The 15144-nt window shown below is 39.8% G+C and overlaps 3 protein-coding genes across 4 annotated transcripts; 1 reads left to right on the plus strand and 2 right to left on the minus strand.

Annotated features, from left to right (window-relative positions):
* Window positions 1-1105: 1105 nt before the first annotated feature.
* On the minus strand, window positions 1106-4196 carry LOC140798729 (probable NAD(P)H dehydrogenase (quinone) FQR1-like 1). Of its 2 annotated transcripts, none has more exons than XM_073152751.1 (4): window positions 4016-4196; window positions 2622-2715; window positions 1947-2209; window positions 1106-1481 (listed from the first exon to the last, which is right to left on the minus strand). In XM_073152751.1, the coding sequence occupies exons 1-4, from the start codon at window positions 4036-4038 to the stop codon at window positions 1250-1252; spliced, it is 612 nt and encodes a 203-aa protein (XP_073008852.1). In that variant the 5' UTR covers window positions 4039-4196; the 3' UTR covers window positions 1106-1249. The 2 variants fall into 2 exon arrangements, with proteins under 2 accessions (XP_073008852.1, XP_073008853.1); XM_073152752.1 differs by lacking the exon at window positions 4016-4196 and adding an exon at window positions 3195-3278.
* Window positions 4197-8902: 4706 nt separating this feature from the next.
* Window positions 8903-10736, minus strand: LOC140798732 (U-box domain-containing protein 8). The gene has a single exon (XM_073152753.1). The coding sequence runs from the start codon at window positions 10295-10297 to the stop codon at window positions 9182-9184; it is 1116 nt and encodes a 371-aa protein (XP_073008854.1). The 5' UTR covers window positions 10298-10736; the 3' UTR covers window positions 8903-9181.
* A 3526-nt stretch (window positions 10737-14262) lies between these two features.
* LOC140798537 (calcium-binding protein KIC-like) lies at window positions 14263-14619 on the plus strand. The gene has a single exon (XM_073152392.1). The coding sequence runs from the start codon at window positions 14263-14265 to the stop codon at window positions 14617-14619; it is 357 nt and encodes a 118-aa protein (XP_073008493.1).
* The last annotated feature ends 525 nt before the right edge of the window (window positions 14620-15144 follow it).

Here is a 15144-nt window from a genome sequence, read left to right on the forward strand (position 1 = left end):
GATTGGTGAGGCCCTCTAGATGGGCAAGGGCTCAGGACCCATTCATAGATGTTGTTCGTGCACGCGAGCACCTGGGTTTGTTTGGACAAAAATGTTGTACTTTTTGGCAGTCCTTGGTTGTTTGATTTTATTTTACTTTATAGCTGTATTAGGGTGCAATAAGTTTTATATAATTTGTGTTCCAGGTGGGAGATCTTCAATCCTCATACCTTTGAGTATTTTCAGTACTATGTCATGGGTTGCTGGACTGATGAAACCTATAGTTAGTAGGCTGATAATGCCGAACTCGATGCTCTTTGCTCCTAGATTTTTTTTGGGCTATTCTTTATCTTATTATTGTGTTGTGCTATCAGGCTTGATCCTCTAGATTAATTTGTAGGTTTGTTTATTGCATGTCAAGTGTGAGGCTTATATTAAAGAGTCGTCGTTTTATCTCCCCTATAAACTACCTGTCTACAAGCTTTCCCTTAGAAAAAAAGAAAGAAAAAGAAATAAAGAAAATGAAGCTTCCTAAATGCATTCTCCCATCTCGACTTCAGGAAAGTTGTGATTCTGAATCTGTTTTTCGTTGCCAAGGACCAAATTAAGCTTGCAACACACATCCTTAATGATGTGCCAGAGCTTATGACTATAGATCCAATTAACTTAGGAGAAATTGAGGACAAACATCCATGTAGCATCTATGATGATGAATTTGATAAACGTAAGCTTGCATTGAAAATCTTGTTTATGAAGAATGTCTGGACTGTGATGTCGACAGCGACTTCACCGACCAACATTGCATTGACAGTTAGAGCAGCAAAATAGTAAACCGGTTTTCTGGATGATCAAAAAACGTTGTGCAACTCCTTTAAACAAAACACTAGCTTTGAAGTTCAATCTGATCCTGACCCAATAGTCAGCAGTAGCAAAGAGGGGATTTGGAAGAAAGAATAGGGGTGAACTGGGAAAGACATACAAAATGAATCCAAACGATAGAAGAGAAGCAATTTGTTTGCTCACTATATATATAATAAGAGAAGAAGACTAATAGAAGATGTACGGAAAAATATGTATTGCAAATCATAGTGCTGGATTTTGCTCAATCTCGTAACCACCGAGAATCTAATTTTGAAGCATCAGAGAGATGTCGATTTGAAAGCCATTATAACAACAGTACATGACAAAGATTAATGGATACAATAATCAAAGAGAAGCTAACAATGTTTCTGAAAGTGCATCAGATTGCAAACATGTTCTAGTTTGATGATCAAGATGAACCCTTGAGCTTCTTGGCAATCCCAGCAAAATACTTTCCCTGATGGAAGGCTTGCCCCAGTTCAAGCTCAGAAGGAAGTCTAGATCCATCCCCAGCATATGTGCCCGCCCCATAAGGGGAGCCACCCTTCACCTTTTCCATCTCAAACATTCCAGCACCAAATGTGTAGCCTACTGGCACAAAAATCATCCCATGGTGGACAAGTTGAGTTATGGCTGTCAAACTGCGAGACAAAATATATTGTTAATGAAACTTATTAAACTTGGTATAAGAATGTCATATGGTTTTCATACAAATTTAAGAAATATTTTGTTCGCAATGTCCTTTAGTAAATCTTAAATCGAAGAAGCCTAGTCTCTTTTATGCCTTGGCTATGCATAAACAGTAGCTTGGGTTTTCAAAATGTTGGTGAGTTATTAAATATTAACCTATATAACTTATTACTATCAAATGGCAATTGTTATTGGCTATTTCCAACTAATAATACAAGCAAACAAAACCACTATTATGTTGACTACATTTTATAATTAGCATTCTGGTCGCCAATCATATTTCGAGGAATAAGTTGGTATTTGCAATTGGCAGATGCTTTTGAGATCAGGAAATTACTCCACTTCAGAAAAACCAAGATTAAGAATTAAGATGCTGACTTAAGCAATAAAAGCAAGAAGACTACAAGAGCACTTACGGAGTGGTTTCTTGACCACCGCCCTGGGATCCAGTGCTATAGAAGATCCCAGCAGGTTTGCCTGCAAGCTGCTGTGTTCTCCAGAGTCCACCAGTTGCATCTATGAATGCTTTGAATTGTGCAGCCATCATTCCAAATCTAGTTGGAAACCCAAAGATGATGCCATCAGCATCAGCAAGCTCATCCGGAGAGATGATTGGCACATCACTCTTCGGAGGTGCACCCATTTTCCCAAGGACTTCTTCAGGGAGAGTCTCTGGGACCTGTTCAATCAAAATTGAAAGCATGACCAAATTGATGAGAAGAACAGGAAGTGGACTATATTACTGTTTCCTAAGTAGCCTACGTTTTGCATCAATATGTTGGCAATATCTAGTAATCTCAGAGCAACCAGATCTCTCCTTTAGAGAAATTGCCTCATATGTGGTGTTCCTAAACAAAAATAGCAGGGCAGTCATACATTTGGACATAAGCACTACCTTTGCCAGTAAAGCCAGGATGTGATATGTTTATAACATAGTTTAGATAATCAGAGTGGAATAATATCTCAATACAACATAACTGAATAACTAATCGATGTGTAGCAGAAAATTTAAATATATACGAGTCATAAGTTCTGTTGTGAACATGGTTGTCAGTGCTTAATCCAACATATTTAATTTGAATCGAAATTACCTGCCAGAGTTTAGCTTCAACACCTTCTACAGACGAAGCACCATTCTTTATTTCTTCTGCTAGCTTCTCAACATGCCCGTACATAGAATAGTACCTGCATGACTCATAAAATTTATTTTACATTGATGAGGTTTAGAAGAACAGCAAATGATACAGAGTGTCATCAAATATTCTAACTGGAACATCTAGAAGCAGCAAGACAGTATTATTTTGTGCATTAGCAGTTCACCAGATGAATTATGATAAAAAGAAAATGTAGGTGACATAACCATAGCAGAAAATCGAGTTGCAACTTTAAAAAAGTTTATTTGGTGATTGACAGGGAAACATAACAACTTAAACATTACTCATCACTCTGATATATATATATATTACTTGCACAAAGTCTAGTAGTAGAAAGAAAAAAAATTGAATTGGTCAACCAGACAGTACTGAACTTAATCAAAAAGTAAAGGTGAGCCAGGCCAAGAGGCAACTAATGATGAAACTTCTGCAAAATGAATGTCTTTGGTTTGGCTCATGATATGAGATGAAAATAGAAGAAAATCAAGAAAAGAATTTGTGTAAACATACATTGCCATCTTAATTTGATAATTGGCATTGGATGCTTAGTTGTTGTTGCTGTTGCTGCTGCTGCTGCAACTTGATACACATATGCTAATCAAGACCAAAATAACATGGTTCAGAAACAAGAACTACGACTCAAATTGAAAAGAAGAAGCACACAATGTGTTCGAATAAGAATAGGCTGACGATTGTCTAGTAAGCCTACTAATTTGGTGCCACCGTTCTAAATAGATATTAGACAAAAAATAATATCAATATCTAGGTCAACATAAGGCATAAGCTATTTGAGCAAGGATTTCGAGTAAGATATTAATAAACTACCATCATTTGTAGATGGGCAGCCACCATAAACATTGAGCCACAAATGAGACAAGCAGTACAAATAAAAGGGAAAAGCTTTCCATCTCTTTCTTTCTGCGCACATACTTCGGCAAAATACCACCGTTTAAATGGGCCAAAAGTTGATGGACCTAAACCATTAGAAAGCTATTAACGTGATAATTTACGCAGGGAAACATGAAGGACAACAACACTCCACAATTACAAGACGATGGAACAGAATGATTCAAGTAAGAAGCCCATCCGGACAACCAGATCGACCAATCGAATCAGAATACAGCAATCACACAACAATTAGAAAACGAAATGAAATGCCTCAAACAACAATTGATCTAGTAACCCCATAAATAAATATTCACCAATATTCCCACGAACGAGCAGTGATCAATCTCAATTTCATCGATTCTCTTCAAGAAAATGTCCAACAAAAAAAAAACAGAAACAAAGGAAGAATAAGATAAGGGGTTACGAGATTGAGCAATGCTTACACTATATAAATCTTCGTCACCATTATTGGAGTCTTCGGATCTTTCAGACTAGAGACAGAGAGAGAGGGGGAGGAGAGAGAGGGGGAGATCTTTAATCTTCGTTTGGGTTTTTGGGCTGTTGGGGTATGTATATTTATAGAGATTGCGAGTGCCAGCGAGGCTGACCTCGAAATTGGTGAACTCTTTCAATTTCATTGTATCAAATTATTTATATATATATATATTTGAGGCCCTAAAATGAATGAAGAGCGATATTTTTCTTCGCTTTTTTAAAATCCAAAAGTAGTAAAACAGCGTGACCGGCTTATGACCGTGACAGTTGATGTCATGGCTATCATCATATCACCACCCAATGACCCAAAGGAAAGAAACTCAAGGAAGAAGCTGGACGGCTTTTGATGACACCTGATCCTTTCAAGATTCGGGATTGATGATTGATATTGGTTCACGTTCACGTGAATTATATTATTATCTTCCAGCATCTCATTCCCATTCCCCCCCTATTCCGCAGAATGAGTCAAAGAGAGAGGGAGAGAGACAGACAGAGAGAGTCTGACGTGATAATGGTAATGGTAAGGGCATATCAACTCTTGTACATTTATAAATTTGAGTGGCGTCTAACATTGTAATATAATTGACTAGGGGTGTAAACGAGCCGAGCCTGAGCGAGCCGGCTATGGCTCAAGCTCGGCTCAGCTTAACTCGATCCGAGCTCGAGCTGGGCTAGACCGAGCTCGAGCTGAGCCCGAGCCTATTATCAAGCCCTCGTTTCTCCTCTCTCTCTCTCTCTCTCGCTTCTCACCACTCAGGTTACTACCCAACTCACGGCCAGCAATGGTAGAGCAGAAGAACCGATGGACGTGGGAGTTGCAGGGTTCGAACCGAGAAGGCCGTTCGAGCACGAGGAGTTTCGCACTCGTCTCCGCCATTAGGAGATTCCACGGGCAACAGCTTCCCGCCGCTGTCGCCCATTCCGCTCTCCGAGACCTCAGCTTCCTCGACCCCGTGACGCCAGAGATCAAGACGTTGGACGATGGAGGAGGAGGAGGGGGGTCGACAGTGGAGAAGGAGGAGAAGGGTCGACTGTGGAGAAGGAGGAGGGTCGACCATGAGAAAGGAGGAGGCGGAGGGTCGACCATAGGAAAGGAGGAGGAGAAGGGTCGACGTTGACGTGGGAAAGGAGGAAAGCCGACGGTGGGGAAGAAGAAGAATTAGTTTTGGTGGCTTTGAGAATTTGAGATCTGAGCAGTGGGATTTGTTGAGATTTGAGAATTTTTAAGATTTAGGATTTGATGAGTTTATATATCGAGCCTATCGAGCCGATTTCAGTGGCTCGAGCTCGGCTCAGCTTTAATCGAGCCGAGCCGGACTCGAGCTTCAGCTGAGCCGAGCTCGAGCCAAGCCCGAGCCACTCGTCATGCTTGACACCCCTATAATTGACCACGTTCATCAGAGAAGCACCAATCTTAGCGCGCGACTGCATCGATTCTAACGGTCCGAGATCTGAAATAAAGTGTATTTTAATTCAAAAGAGTCGTATGGGATGGGATGGCCACATACACACTCTCTCTCTCTCACTCTCTTTCTGTACGTAAAAAAGCCCACTACGTAAACGCCAGCGTAGCATGACGAAGGATTACATCGAGCTTTTTCTTTTCTTTTCTTTTCCTTTTTTTTTCTTGAGTATCAGCAAAAAGAGTAAGAATCAGAGGATGTATTGTTTCTGCAAAAATAATAGCAAGAATATTACAATACAGAGAGCAATATAACCCAAATCAAAGAAAGAGTTTGCTTAAAGTTCCTGGCTTATATTTGATTTTCCTTTCTGATCTCAGTATATCAATAAATTCACAGTTTACATAAAATTGTCTTTCAGATGATAATTTGCCATCTTCCAAATTGAAAGATAAATCATTTACATTCTAATAAAAAGAAAAGTTTAGGAGATTAAAATGCTAACGCCATCCAAGCTGGAAAAGAAAAACATATTTCTTTCAACATATTCATGTATGAGTCGCCAAGAATTCATCCAGAAAAATGTTGTTCTTTAATAAATTAGCGATATCACCTGGATTAAATGGTGAACCCATGCCTGCTTATTTACACAAAACAAGATCTTGTGGAATATACCTATACCTATACATTTTTATTATTCTAACCTAATATTAAGCTACGGTTTGATGCTGAGGCAGTAGATCTAAAGTTCAGCAGATGATATGCAACAATCATCAAGTAGCAATATTTAGGACAATGTTTTGATCATAATGGATATAGTAAATCAGAAAAATGAGCTTCTAGGAGATTCAGAGCCTTTCTTACTGAAACCTACAGGGCAACCTTACATCAAAGCAGACTTGTTTCCTGAAACATGAGTAGAAACGAATGCAGGTGGATGTTGTAAACGAAGACAGTACATCAAATAGAGACTAACAAACAACAATAGCAGAGTATAAGTAACAAAGTACAAGTTCATAACAACGCCTGGTACTTCCTGAATCCATACGTGGACAGCGAAGCGTTCATTTCTTTCCTTGCCATATCCATAAGCTTATCATTTTAAGGGACCAGAAAGAATGTAAGTATTGGCCCCCAAGTTGTTTTTTTGATAGGCACCTTAGAAGGAAACCTTTTTTATATATAAAGTCATAGATAGGTTAGCTACTATGATTCTCAGAAGCATCCAAAAACTAAATGATAAAAAGCAGCAGTTAAGCAATCTCTTGATCTCTTCTATCAATTTGCAATTCAGCTCTTCCATTTCAAAACTTCTACAAAGGTCTAACTTCATACGAGCATGTAGCACCAAAAGTATATTACGCACAACCACAAATAGAAAATGGTAATACTGAATTATGTTGAATGAGCTAACTGGGCCAAGGATTTATGACATATCAGGCTTAATCAATAAAAAGAAGATAACAGGACCTAATCTGAATTCTGAAGTAAACCTAAAACATAGTAATTAATGTGCTACTATAGTTGTAAGAAAATTGCTGTTCATCTAAAAATCCTGCCCTCAAGACAGTAACTGATGTTTCTGAATCAACCAAATATGCAAGGAAAGGAATGGAATCTTTCCGACTAACATAATTTAGGTTTCTATGAATTATTGAACATTGAATTTTGAACACTCAAAACTAGTTTAAAATTTAATAAATAGACACTCGTCGACATGCATAGAAGCAGATCAGTCCTAAAATTTGAATGCCAGTTTAATTGAACTGGCATGTATTGAAGCACATCAGTGCTGAAGTGGAGTAGAAGAAGGCCTGTGAATTTAAGCAGGGCCAAGTTTTTTCTTGGCACTTTTCCATGGCTGAGATGGTGTTCAACTCATAACTAGAAGAACAGAAAGTTAGAACTGATCCCTGAAAAGAATAAAGCAAGGGTAGGTTTTCCATGGGTGGTTTTAAGCAAAAGACATGACCCTATATCAAAGGAGATTGACCTATTAAAACTCTCATCCCAGATCAGCCATATTCATCCTCTCCTTATACCCAACCATGATTATAGATTAAATCTCGTAAAACCTTCCTGTTGTTATATCAGCGCTCATATTTCTGTCATAGTAGAGAAGATGAAGTTAAGCATCTCAGCGTGATCATTTAATGAGGGTGAACTAATCACTCTACCCAGGGAAGATTATTTTGAGAAATTACTTGCTTTGTGTAATGATCAGGAGTGCATTAAATTAAAGCAGGACTTTTCATAATTGGTCAAAACTGACTTAAAAACTTGTTTACTTCACAAGAATAACAGAAATTTGTCCCACGTAATTTATTGGGACATGTTTTTCGAATCAAATCTTAACCAATTGAAATGGCCACAACATACATGCCGCAAGATCTCAGACTGGTAACTACCTTCCTAAACGGGGTACAACAGAGAAAATCACAACGTCGGTACATTACAAGACTGCGACAACCAACAAAAAGCTTCATCTGGTCTGTTCACTTGTATTTGTTAACATTGTTCACAGATGCTACAGTATCATAGTATAGGAAGACAGTAAATGAGGCTTGCAGCAATAGCTGCCTGCCTCTCTGTGAAAAACATTCACAGGGTGCACCTGACAACCCAAGAACTACTAAGCAGATTCCTATACTCTTACCAATATCTTTTTCACCATATTATTTTCTATCATTCCTTTGAAACCTAAAAGGATATCTTTTGAAGATGCTTTCTAATGATTGGCTTTCTGTTTTCAATTATATTAAATATTCTCAAACCAAAACTCAGTGCTCTCGCTGTCTTATATATGAACTTTTTTCTTGTCTTAAAATACTAATCAAAAGTTGCTTCAAACTGATGCATTTGCATCTTTTCTTTGTAATGACATAATGAAACTAAAAGCATCCGTTCAACTATTTTCCAAATTATTCTATTTCTCAACATAAGGAAATAATATCTAGTAATCCGTGACATATGTTTTTTTCAAGCACAACTTGTTGATCACGCACAATTTCTGTGTAAGAGTCTTTCCTTCACTCAATTCAGGCATACATTTTCAGATATTCTTTATCTAAACAATAATAATCTAATTCACTTATCAAGAACGAGCAAATAAGTCAGAAACCAGCTTTACCAACAGGTTTGTACAAACAAAGAGACATTAAATAACCAAGTTCACATGAAAACGGAAAACAAAGAATTGATCAAATTGTTTTACCTAAACATGAATAAAATGAAACAACAAATGAAATTCTGAAACTGATGATTCTTAAATGGAACGGAGAAATTCAGCGTTTGACACTAAGTGTGCATGTAAAATACAATTAATATTCAAGTTTAAGCCATTTCTAGAAAAAAGAAAATAATGTCCAACTAACTGAATGCATTAAAGTATAAATACTATCAATGCAAGGCATCAAAAGCACTTGAACTACATATCAGAAATATCATATGGGACTTGATTTCAGTTTGAACAGTTACAGATCAGTTAACAAGTTTCATACTTTCCTATATGAACAGCACTACTTATTCCCATTTTACAGAACTAGCCGAAAAGTGCTTCCCAGAAAAGGGCAGAAAGAGAAATGATCTTTCTTTTTACAACAGTCGGGCAACTATAGCTGAAAGAGAGGAAGAAAAGAAACTTCACACAGCTCCACTCACCTGTATCAGCTGATTCGAAGCAAAATTTCAACGAAGCAAGCGAAATCCATCTCACACAGAGCATCCCAATTGCATCTTCTGAAGAGTTCGAGCCAAAGTTACGGCGTTCTTCCCAATCTTTCCATTTTCATGACCTAACAAAGGCAAGCAGAGCTCCAAAGCTCCCTCCTTTATTGCCTGCAAGGCCATGTCTTTGTTATCCGAGCACAACAAATTCAAAGCCAGAAGCGCATGTTCGACCCCTCTCGAGCTTCCAACTCTTAAAACCGCAGTTAAAACTCTTACAAAACCATCGAGTTTTCTAATCTCCTGCCTCCCCTCTTGACACTTGGCGACGAGACCCAACACTTGGACGGCCCTCTCGGAGCCTGCGCCGGCGAACTCAACGAGCGCAGGTACTGCGCCGGCGGCGACCGTTCTCCGGCGGTTCTCGGGGAACTTGCAGAGCTCGTAGAGGGCGGTGGCAGCCTCGCGCCTCTCCCGACCGCCGCCTTCCCGGAGGAGGGCCGCCAGTCCAGCGATCGCCGTCGGGTGGGCCCCGATGGTGCACTTGTTCACCTCCACCGTGGCGAGGCTGGTGAGGGTGGTGGCTGCGAGGGCGGCGGCGGCGCAGCCGGAGTTAAGCGCCGCAGCGGCGGCGTCGACGGCCCCCTCGGCGACGAGGGCGACGCGGGCGTCGTCGCCATCGAGGGTGAGGTGGAGGATGGCCCGGAGGGATAGTTCCTGGAGGTCGGGACAGACACGCGCGGCGGCGTGACGGAGGAGGACGGCGGTGGCGCCGGAGTCCGCGACGAGGCGGCGGAAGGCGGCGCTGCGCTTCACGAGGCGGAGGACGGCGGCGAGCGAGTCGGGGTCGGAGGGAAACGAGAGGGAGGAAACGAGTTCTCGGGGAAAGGAGGAAGATGAGGATGAGGAGGAGCAAGGAGGGGATTTGGACGAAAGATTAGGGGTGAAGTGGGAGATCAAGCTGCGGAGGGCGTGGTTTGGTATCAGGGAAGGGGAGGGGGGAAGTGGGAGTTTGGTGACCGGACAGGTGCGGTTACCGGAATCGAGCCATCGCTGGATGGAGGCGCGGTCGAAGGTGTGTCCGGAGGATAAGATCACCGGGTCGGTCATCACCTCAAGGGAGATCGGGCAACGGAAGTCGTCCGGAAACTCCACTTCCATCACTTCTTCTTCTTCGTTTTCTTTTTCTTTTTTGTCTTTTTACTCCTCCGCCGACTTGCTAAAGACGAAAGAAACCTTAGCTAGAGAGAGAGAGAGAGAGAGAGAGAGAGAGAAGGATAATTTGGGTTTTGTGAGGGGTTTCCTTCTCGGAAGCAGAGAGAGGAGGAAGGAGAAGAAGGATCGAGGAAAAAAAAAAAATTTGTCTTGTACCGGAAATACCCTTCCTTTCTTTGTGAGGACTGAGAGAAGAAAGCGTGTGGGACTCCGTCTAACCAACCGGGGAGGAGGGGGTTTAAGACCTTCAGTGGGATGTTTAATTTTGGACGAGAACGGTAGTTGGTCACTCCTGTGAGAATAAGAGCTCTGTCACCTCCTATTTCCGCGTAGCACGTTTTTGACTTGGACATGCATAATTAGTAGGTTTTCTTTTCTTTCTTTTGATTAATTATGTTTCACACCCCCTAAACTATTAGTCAGTTTAATAATTATTTATAGGATTTTATTTTTCTATGACCAGTGAAAAGCTGCTATTTATTTCATTTCGCGTTGCCTTGGGACTCGGATAAATAAGAGAGAAGATGAACAAAAAGAAAAGTAAAAGTAAAATTAAGAAAATAAAATTTGTCTTAAAAAAATAATAGTTTAGGAGTGAGGTCATAACAAAAAAAAAAAAACTATTTGAAGAGTAATATTTAAAAGTGAGGAAGCAAATCATCGTGCTGTCTAACTCAAAACCATGAGCAGGATTTATGAATGGCTAACTTGTAAGTTAATTGTTGACCACATGCTTTGCAAATATGGCGTGATGTTACCTAATAAGAAATGTTTAGTTGTTGTTGTTGTTGTTGTTGTAATCTGAAATAAACAATGATAATGGTAATGGTAATGGCAATGGGAATGGCAATGCCGATGAGCGTAAGAAGAGGGGGATGTGGTCACCGCCTCCTTCACGGATTCAGCGTGCGATGGGGAGAGACGCGTGGACTGCTTCTAGTTCTGGAGAGAGAGAGAAGAAGGCCAGTTTTTACTTTACACTGATTTGTTTTTAATTAAGCAGTAAATGATGGCGTCAACGGCTACTTTGGGGTGTGGTGGGGTGGGGGAGAAGCAAACACCTCCTCTCAATTAAATTAAATTAAATTAAATTAACTTTAATAAAAATTCATGGCTCATGGCTCATGGCATGGCTGCCTGCCTGCTTGCTTGCCCATCTATCTCATCTCCTCCTCATTAAAGCCTCTGGATAAAGATGACGAGATAAGACCTCACCAAGAACCCAAAACTGATGGTCCATGCATGACCCCCCAACCCCAACCCCAACCCCAACCCCTTTTTTATTATCAAATGTGCTCAATATATCATCTCTATATATCTTATCATGTCGCTTTATTGATGCATCAACATTTGTGGCAAACCAAGGATATATATTCTTCTCACAATGACCACCACCACATGAAGTATATATATATATATATATTTCTTTTCTTTTCTTCTTTGTGGTACCTAAATGGCACGTAGTAATCATGCGTATCAAAGCGAGAACAGTCACCAACCCCTTTGGCCAAGTTCCCAAATACTGCAAAGTAGCCTGCTGAGCTAGAGAAGTCATTCAATGTCTTTAATCCCCTTTGTCTCTCTCTCTTTTTTTTTTTTTTTGGGTCCTCCTGAGAGAAAAGGGGAGTGCTTAAGAATGGCAGTCAAAAGTAATTTAAAGCAAAATTAGTGCTGCAGTTTTATTCACTATTTATAATTTGAAAAATAGAAGAAAAAAAAAAACCCCACCAAGGAATGAATGAAATGCATCAGTAGATTTGAGAGGGTGTGCCAGCTGGTCATGAGAGAGACGGGCGATATGACTGAGTGAGAGGAGGGTGTCAGGATCATCTGCCGCCGTATAACAGCGAACCACGTTGCTGTCCAATGAATTACGAGGGATAGGAGGGGAGTACGTCTCCTATCCGGATCCGATACCAATTCCAAAGACGACTACAGCAACGGCCGACGGGGAAACGCGGTTTTGGAGCATCATGTTACAAAAGGGCATGCTGACGTGGCTCTGGAGAAGGAACCGTGGGATGGAAAATAAAACACTTGCGAGTTTTGGACAAATATTTTATGCTCCTGATTGATTAATTAAAGGTGCTTTATGTATTTTTTTTAAAAAAACGACTTAATTCTTCCCTTAATCCCAACGTTGTTCTGACCTGGCTTTATCTTTATTCCACAAGCATCCTAATTCCCACACGGCTACACCTAATGGTGCTGCAATTGTTTGAATCTCTAAGGGCTACGTACAATAATAACTTGTTCCAAACCTAACTCTATTTTTCAACTATTGCTGCATGAGTTGAGTCATTGCTTCTAATTAACATAATAATAATAATTCAATGAACTACTTTGGTGGGTTGTACATAGTAAAGAATTCCTGCAAGTGCACAGTAGATCTAGTGATTTTGCTAGTATTATTTTGACTAGGTGCTTGGCAGGTCCTCTTTAAAAGTCAAAGAGCATTTAGTATTATTAAGAGGCATCCAATTTTGCTACACAAACTTAAAAGTTTCAACCAAATTCCTGCAAGATTTGAGCGCATAACCCATAAGCATACATAATAAGAGACCAGTGCAAGGTCTTATTATTTGTCTTCCTTTTATTCTCCCTCAGTGTTGTTCAAAACGAAATTAACTTGGATGACACGGGGAGATGGATTACAATTGCTGAAAGGAAAAAGGAAAGGAAAAAAGTTAGTTAATTGTTGACCAATAATTGAGTGGGACAGGGCATTTCATTGATGGGATAAGTAGCTATGATGATTGGACGTGATAGATGAAAAAAATATACATTACATAATGCTCGTTTACTTTTGTATAGTAGAAAGCGTCACACGTCCATCACATCCAAAGGTACATGAATCGACCATGGCATTTTGTCCAGAAATTGAGCACGTTGAACATATCCATTATGGAGTACTCTGGAGTATGATTGTACTATGAATGGATCCAAAGAGGCGACTGAACCTACTAGCTTTTAAATTAACTCTGGAGTATAATTTATTAGAAAAACAATGACGATTCTCGATCCTATTATTTACTCCCCAAGAGACAAAGTTTCCTAATGACCTGGTCCATATACACTTCTCGGAGATAAGTTTTTGCCCGGATAACAAGTCACAAGAATCTATTTTTTATATATTAGGATTAATTATATTTTGATCTTATGTACCATCTTTAAATGTATTTAAATGTATCGCTGCTAAGTATTTTATCTAACGAAATTTTTAATGAAAGAAGCTTTCGTGATATACTTTAGAAGGTGTATATGTTCAAAGTGATACTAAGTTGAAAGAGTTTAAAAAAAAAAAAATATATATATATATATATATATATATAATTAAGGTGAGTATTATTAATTTAATAAGTTTTGAAATAATTATTTATTAGTTAAAAGATGTTGGAAGTAGAGAAATATACTAAGTGTCAACAAGTCGGTTGGTTATAAAGATACAGCAGCCTATCAAACATGGACGCCAGCAATGAGCTATGGCTGCTAACGAGTTGATATGACTTCCCAAGTCTCCAGATAATTCTTAGGACCAACTATTAGTCAATTACCACACCACACGTCCTCCTAATCTCTCTTCTTTATTATTATTATTATTATTATTATTATTATTATTTTCTTTTATAAAGATTGGGATTATTATTATTATTATTTTTGTTGCAAATCACCACCCACAATAGGCAGAAATTATATTAAGACCGACCTATTTTAATTTATAATTTGATCTATTCGCACCTTCTTGGAAAGATCTTGGGGATCTTCTTCTCTCTTTCTTCCACCACCAGCGGAATCCTAGCCCGCTCTGTGCTGTCACCGATGGCCCCTCCCTTCCTCTTCCCCTATTTAACCCTTCTCTCCCACTTTCCCCACCTCAATATCCAAAGACCCACTTCGCCTTTCCTTTACACATGGCTCAGAGACCAGTCGAATTCGAGGATTTCCTTCCCGTCATGGCGGACAAGCTCGGAGAAGAGGGTCTAATGGAGGAGCTCTGCAATGGGTTTCGTCTGTTGATGGATCCGAGGCGGGAGCTGATAACTTTCGATAGCTTGAAGCGGAACTCGGCGTTGTTGGGGCTCGAGGGCTTGGGGGACGATGAGTTGAGAGGGATGCTGATGGAGGGAGACCTCGACGGGGATGGGGCTCTGAACGAGAAGGAGTTCTGCGTGTTGATGGTGAGGCTGAGTCCGGAGTTGATGGAGGGCCCAAGGAGGTGGCTTGATGAGGGTTTCAGGCAAGTGTTCGGTGTGGGTTTCATGAGCTGACCTATTCTTCTTTCTTCTTTTATGTAATGAAACGGGAGGAATCCGGGGGCCGTATGAGATGATCCGTCGACTGATTTGGTCGATGGGTTTTGATGTTCATGCTATACATTAATTGGAAACCGGAACAACAATTTCACAGAAATGCAACTCTTTGGATGTCTCTTTTGATGTTTATGTGAAATCTGGTCCAATAATTTGATTGGGAATGCGAATAAAATTATGGTTTTGTAGTGAAATTACGACATGCAAATCATTGTTGGATGTGATGATGTTTCTCATACATATTTCCTAACCCAAGTCCTAATGCAATGGACATCTTTGAATTGGTCTTGTTGTTACTCACGTATTGCAGCCCCATAATTAAATATGCATAATGCTAAAGGAACTTTTAGGATGTGATCTGGGCATTATTTGTTCTTGTTTAAGCGATGAAATCAGAGGATTGAGCAAAGGTTTTTTATGGCACATTATTTCACAGTTACTTTTTCTTTCTTTTTTTTTGTAATTATGAAAATCTTCTGCACC

The sequence above is a fragment of the Typha latifolia genome, chromosome 12 (genome assembly GCF_019914945.1).
Source record: "Typha latifolia isolate L0001 chromosome 12, TyphaL0001v2, whole genome shotgun sequence".
NCBI classification, from domain to species: domain Eukaryota; kingdom Viridiplantae; phylum Streptophyta; class Magnoliopsida; order Poales; family Typhaceae; genus Typha; species Typha latifolia.